Raw genomic sequence first — 7281 nt, 5'->3', positions numbered from 1 at the left:
AGTATACCATGTTTTTTTATGTAAATGGTATCCTAGTAAAAAATTAAGAGTTAAATGTAAAAATTATTTTTTAGAAGCATGTAAAAAATGTTTAATACAAAAAGACTTAGTAAGAATTTTCTAAAGATTCAAAGAATTATACATTTTCTAAAGTCTGAAGAAATATACTGAAATCACCAACACAGGAACAAACTTAAGCTCTGATACCAAATAGAGGGGGGAGGGGGGTCCTGAAAAAAGGAAGTATTTCAAGGATTATAAGGAAGATATAAGGCGGTTATAAATCAAATTATAAAAATCCTACTCGATACTTTTCTTAATTGAAATATCTTTTGATAAGATAATATCTTTTTTTTTTTTTAAACTTTTCTTAGAAATTAAAAAAAAAAAAATGCCATCTGAGATATATGAATTTAAACATTTCTTTCAATCTTTTTATATCTGATTGAGTAATTTGCTCTGGATCTTGTGATGATTGAAATGATTCTGGGATAAGATTAACTGGACTTTTCTGTTTTAAATCTGTTGGATTAATTAATCTAGTAGCAGAATTTACAGTCTGTTGAGTCTGTTCTTCAGTAATTTTATTTTCTGTAACAGGATTTTTAGCCTGTTGAGTCTGATTAGTAGGAGAATCAACAGCCTCCTGAGTCTGTTGAGCTTTTGGTAAGTCCAGAACCATAAACGGATTTGTTAAGTCTTTACCAGCTACCGTTTGAGCTGGACTAGCTATAGACTTCTTGGGCTCTATAGTGCCTGAAACTGTCTGAAAATCTGAATTTAAAATTTTTATTTTAATAATTTCTTGTTCTAGATCAGAAATCTTCTTTTGTAAAGCTAATTTTTCTTGTTGTAAAATCTGATTTGATTCATTTAAAATTTCTAATCATGCATTCACAATGTTGACAAAAATTTGAAGAAAAATCTAATGGCTGATCTGAAACATTTTTTAATGAAGAGGCTATAAAATAATTAATTCCTAAATACTTTCTGCATTCGTCTAATGCTTCTGAAACTGAATAAAAACCTTTATATAAAGGGTCTGAAAATTTTTTTATACAATATGATACTTCTATCCAAGTATGATAAACTCCTGGAAGTCTGCCTTGAAAAACAACGTAACATTTAAATTTCTTATGATCTTGACTAAAATGTTCTGAAAGAGCATTTAAACATGCTAAAAAGTATTTTTGATCTTGGTTTGTTGCTTCAATATTTTTTGTCTTAATTATATATTCTGGATTTTTTATTTTTATTTCACAAAAAACTTTATCTTTTTCCCAATATTTTAATATATTTTCTCCTAAAATTTCTAATTTTTCTATACAAGAATTTTCAAATATTAAAAATCTATCAGATTCAGATGAAGAATTAGAATTTATGGATATAGAATTAGAATGTAAACATAAATGGGTAAAAGAAACAGGTTCAGATAATATACCATGTTTTTTATGTAAATGGTATCCTAGTAAAAAATTAAGAGTTAAATGTAAAAATTATTTTTTAGAAGCATGTAAAAAATGTTTAATACAAAAAGACTTAGTAAGAATTTTCTAAAGATTCAAAGAATTATACATTTTCTAAAGTCTGAAGAAATATACTGAAATCACCAACACAGGAACAAACTTAAGCTCTGATACCAAATAGAGGGGGGAGGGGGGTCCTGAAAAAAGGAAGTATTTCAAGGATTATAAGGAAGATATAAGGCGGTTATAAATCAAATTATAAAAATCCTACTCGATACTTTTCTTAATTGAAATATCTTTTGATAAGATAATATCTTTTTTTTTTTTTAAACTTTTCTTAGAAATTAAAAAAAAAAAAATGCCATCTGAGATATATGAATTTGGGCCTAACTCCATTTTTGCAAGGATACCACTGGCATTCCCTTAACAAAAATTCTTGAAACAGTGATCCTTTTCTCCTTTTTATTCGTTTCACTAGCTTTTCTACTAGGCCTTTACGCTTTGGAGGGTCACTCAGGGCTTATTTTAAAAACAGTTTAAACTTTAATTTGGAGTTAAGACATGCTCTTATCATATACTCAGCATGAAACATAAAACTTTACAAAAGATTTACAGAAACAAAAATCTCATAAATAACATTTGTTCTTTAAAGATCTGAGACTAATATTGATTATATATATATATATATATTTGCACTCATATTTTCAAATAAGCGAAAAATAAAAGTAAAAATTATGACTAAATATTTGTCCATTGTTTTAGACGATGTCAACAAAATTTTTAGACAGGGACTTTCATTAAATATAACACTTACTAAGCATTGAAATGTTAAGGACAACAATGCAATGAAAAAATTACGACATATATTTGGTAATAAATAAACGTTATAACCTTAATGCAATTAAAATTGATACATTTATTAAAAAAGGTAGTGCAAATATAAGAGTATTTCTAAGAGACTCTTTAAATACAAAATAGTCTTTATTTTATAGAGTCAATGCTTAAAAATGAGCTCCAAGAAACTCTTTCATTTAACTTTTTGAAGTAAAGAGTGTATTTGACTTTCCAAAATTAGAGAGCCAAATTCACACTTTATTTTTAATAAACAATGATTGCATTTAATACAGTACAAATTTCAATGCTTTACTCTTTAAATTTTTCAAATTACATTTGAATTGATTGGTCATTAATATATAAAAAATTATATTTAAATATAATATGTGAAGAAATTATTAAATGTTCATTGAAAAAAAAATAAAGAATCAAAATAGAGAGTTTATTGGACTGTATTAAAAAAAATTCTCTCTAAATTTAAAGATGCTATTTATTATGCATAAAATGCTCTTTATAAATAGAGAGTCTTTTGGAGATGCTCTAACCATCTTATTTTGAATCTAACTCGACTACAACTAATGTTCCCGATAACACCCTTTGTTTATCTAAAAGCAACAATTTTGAGTGTCAAATATTCAATTTTGTCACACAACTCAACGAGTAAAATATCTCGTATATTGCAAATAAGTTGACAATCAAATTACTTTCTATAATAAGGGAAGAAAAAGGGTTAAAGATTATATTATATATTACTCTTCGTCTGGGCTTTTCAAAATTTAACCTCTCCAGGCCCAATTTGAAAATAAAAAACTTTAACAAATAAACCTTTTATTGAAAGATAGATAATTAATTGGGACCAAGTCAAACCTTAACTTCCACCAACTGCCACTCCTACCACGTCTATTGCCGGTTATGATCCAAATTTTGAAACTCCCTCTTTATCCCACTTACTCTATATAATCACTTATTTTATCTTGTTAACAGTTACAAATTCTACTTACTACGGAGGATTCCGATTCCTGTAAGACACTCACTTCAAAAATTCACAAAAAATGAATTGCAAAACCATGGCCTCTTTTTTAGGTTTCTATTTTGTTACACTAATTATATTAGCCATCACAACTTTTGCTCCGGTCACAGCCGCAGAGGAACTCGCAGTAGGTGGAGCCACTGGATGGCGGCAGCCGGGTGCTAACGAAACCGAAATGTATTCCAACTGGGCTGCTACAAGGAGATTTCGGATTGGCGATTCACTCCGTGAGTTTATTTATCCTAACATTTCTTTCTTTCATAGTCGAGTGATTTTCAAGGAGAACATGAAGTCATCAAATTCTTGAATTTTGTCATGCCATAATGCCATGAACCTTGACATGATTGTTATATGAGACTTGACCATACGTAGTGTTCGAGAAGTTAAAAACTCGTCTATTGTCTTCCATGATACTACTTCGTACCGAGTAGTGAGTATCTTGTTGTTTCTAAAGTATAATTTTCCCCTTTAAATAATTTGAAAATACTTACACATGTAGATTTACGAAATAAAATTGAACAGAGTAACAGAATGATCCACAGGACTAGAATATTAATTTGAACCCACTGACTTCTTTAAGACCATTTCCAACATATCTAACATGTACTGCAACGTGCTTGACACACGAAACTTGAGATTTCACGTGTTCAAAAACTCGTTTATTAATGTCTTCTACGACGTTGCTTAGTACTGTGTACTTGAACATGCACTGCATGTTTGCGATTTGGGGACTTCGGCTTCATTGCTATGATTTGTATGCAGGTTTTGAGTACAAGAATGATTCAGTTGTGGTGGTGGATAAATGGGGATACTATCACTGCAATGAAAGCCATCCTATATCAGTGTACAACACTGGGAACACCATTATTAATATCGAAAAGCCTGGTCCTATGTACTTTGTGAGTGGAGATCCAGAGCATTGCAAGAATGGACAAAGATTATTGGTTGAGGTGATTAGGGTGCACCAAGATTCTCCTGCACCATCACCATTTTCAAGTGCAGCATCATCTTCTGTTTTCTCAAATTTGGTTTTCATATATATGGTCCTCATTACTGCTGCCTCCTCTATTATGTGAAAGGCATGTTTTTACGAGGATTTAATAGCACTCGATAATTTTAATTATATTTAATATCTTGTTATGTTTAGCACATAAATTATATGTTGTAATGGATTTTTTTTGCTATTAATTCTTAATTTATGATATTTATTTTAGTATTATATAAAAAGTTCGTTATCTAATACTTTGGTACTGTTTGGTTATAATTTTTAGACAGAAAGACACATCTACTGTATATGGAATAATAATAATAATAATAATAATAATAATAATAATAATAATAATAATAATAACACTACTGTAATAATTAAATTAAGCAGAAACATGTGAAGATAGGGGCAGAGCCAGGAATTATTATTACAGTGGGCTAAAAATTTTAAAATTTTAATGTACGACTAAAATTTATATATAATAAGAGAAATTCATAATATAAGTTACCTATTGAAATTGTACTCGGCGATGTTTTATAGCATATAATTCATCTATAATAAAATCTAGATCTAAATTTATATTAAATTCTCGTTCAATGTTTAGTGTTAAACAGTAAGCAAGAATTATTAAATTATAAAATTCTCAAACAACTCAGGAAAAGTCATATTATATCGTTATTAAATCATATAATTCCCAAATAATTTACATCCAACGATACATTTCAAGTGATTTCAGGAAAATCCAAAACAATTGGAAAAGATTAAAATTCCAAAATACAAGATTTAAGTCCCCCCCTCCCCGCCTCCCCTTACCTTAAAAAATAAAACTGCGTCCACCAATCTCCACCACAAGCTAACTTCAAAAATTCGATCTGTGCCCAAAACAATCTGCAAATTTCAAATCTGGATGCGATTACTCAATTTTTTTCACCAATCACCCTATTACTAGTAAAACCTAGCACGAACAACTGAAAAAATCTTTAAATAGCTGTACATAAAACAAGTAATTATTCTCGAAAAATTATTCAAAATACACCCATTACCAATTTAACTAATTATTCTCCAAAGAAACATCATTCTATTTTGAATCCTATATAAAAAAAGGGGCTTTAGTAAAACCAATTATTCAAAATAGACCAAATTACCAATTCAATTTTAACGTTCAGATTTGAAAAAAGAAAGGGTCACGGACGGTACTCGCCGTCACTCAATGCAGTTAGTAGAGCACAGACCCGCAGTGAGTTGGCAATTGGCGGTTTCATTCGGCGCTGTTACGGGCAGGGGCAAAGTGAAAAGATTAAGGGATTTTGATTTTTTATTTTTGGGAATTATTTGAATTGGTTTTGCAAAGGAAAACGAGAATGGCCGAATGGAAAAGAAAGGGAATTATACGTGATCGGTCAGAATAAGAAAATGGGTAATGGACTGACTAATAGGTATTATTATTGGACCTAAAATTATATATAATTAGTGGGTTACAGATTAAAGATTTTTTTTTTTGAGGTGGGCTAGCCCACTAAATTTATTTGTTAATGGGCTTATGTGTCTAATTGAATACAATTCAAACCAAAAAAATAATAATTTTGTGGGAAAATTTCATAAGTGAGAGATTAAGTATAGTAGATTTCAGAATTAAGAAAACAAGTTTCAAAATTCAAAAATCAGATTTTATTAAAATTTATTTATGATTTAATTATTTTATTAATTTAATATATTTAGGTCATAGTTATCTGATTAATTAGTCACGGATTAATTTTTAGTCACAACTTATCAAATTATTGGTCGTAACTTATTTCTCGGTCACAGATCAAAAATTTTATAAGTCACAGAATATTTTTCGGTTACGAATTTTTTGTCACACTTATCTAATTAATTAGTCACAAATTAATTTTTTAGTCACAGCTTATCAAATTATTGGTCGTAATTTATTTACTCGGTCACAAGTCGAAGATTTTATAGGTACAGAATATTTTTGGTCACGAATCCAAAAATTTTACAAGTCACAGATTATTTATCGGTCACATATTCAAAACTTTTATTGGTCACAATTCATTACTCATTGCAAATTATTAAATTAATTGGTCACGATTAATTTTTTGATCACAACTTAATCAATTGTGAGTCACAATTGAGAGTCACAGTCACAATTTTCAGGTCACATATACAATTGCGAGTCACAATTTTCAGCTCCACCACCATGTCCACCATCTCAAAACAAACTAACACCCACTACCAAAAACCATCGCAGGAACCACCACCAAAAACCAAACTAGGTCACAACCACAACCAGATCTTGGCGACACCACCACAAAATAAATCCAAAACCACCGTCACTATCCACCACGCCGCCACCGCCTGCACCACATCCAACAACAACAACAACAAAATAAAAAATAAAAAAAATCAGCCACTGCACCTCACACCACTGCCATCGTAGACACACCACACCCACGCACACCACCCGCCACAACAACCACCACACACCGCCTACACCGCAAGTAGATCCAATAAAAATAACTCCCAACAAAATCGAGGCGACGTTGTCGACGCTTCACATTGCTGCGCCGCTAGATTTACCATAGCCGTCGCAACCTAACCTCGCAGCACCACTCTCTACTTCACACCACGACGAGGTTGGCCTGCTACAAACGCCGTCGACGGTGGGGCGATGGAGCTGTTTGTGGAAAGTGATACAAGAGAGGAAAGATGAAGCGAAAGAGAGAAGATGGTTCTAAGGTTGGGAATTGGGATGAAAATCATGTATTTAATTTTTAATATTTAGATATGATATCTGATATTTCTGATTTTTGTAAAGTGAAACTACCCATCTGTTTTAAAAAGTCAGGATTTTAACTCTAGGGTATTCTATAATTTCCACTAATTTCGTTGCATCTAGGCCTTGGTGACAGTGGGATGCAGCCAAGTGCAGCCCACCATTGAATCCGCCCCTGTGTGAAGACTAT

At 30.9% G+C, this 7281-nt stretch overlaps 1 protein-coding gene across 1 annotated transcript; it reads left to right on the top strand.

Moving 5' to 3' along the window:
- The first annotated feature begins 3205 nt into the window (after positions 1–3205).
- Positions 3206–4565, top strand: LOC111366528 (stellacyanin). The gene is made up of 2 exons (XM_022987267.1): positions 3206–3557; positions 4093–4565. The coding sequence occupies exons 1-2, from the start codon at positions 3353–3355 to the stop codon at positions 4404–4406; spliced, it is 519 nt and encodes a 172-aa protein (XP_022843035.1). The 5' UTR covers positions 3206–3352; the 3' UTR covers positions 4407–4565.
- The last annotated feature ends 2716 nt before the right edge of the window (positions 4566–7281 follow it).

The sequence above is a fragment of the Olea europaea genome, chromosome 18 (genome assembly GCF_002742605.1).
Source record: "Olea europaea var. sylvestris chromosome 18, O_europaea_v1, whole genome shotgun sequence".
Lineage (NCBI taxonomy): Eukaryota > Viridiplantae > Streptophyta > Magnoliopsida > Lamiales > Oleaceae > Olea > Olea europaea.
The sequence above is the reverse complement of the archived record's forward strand: the minus strand, read 5'-3'. Positions and strand labels throughout refer to the sequence as shown.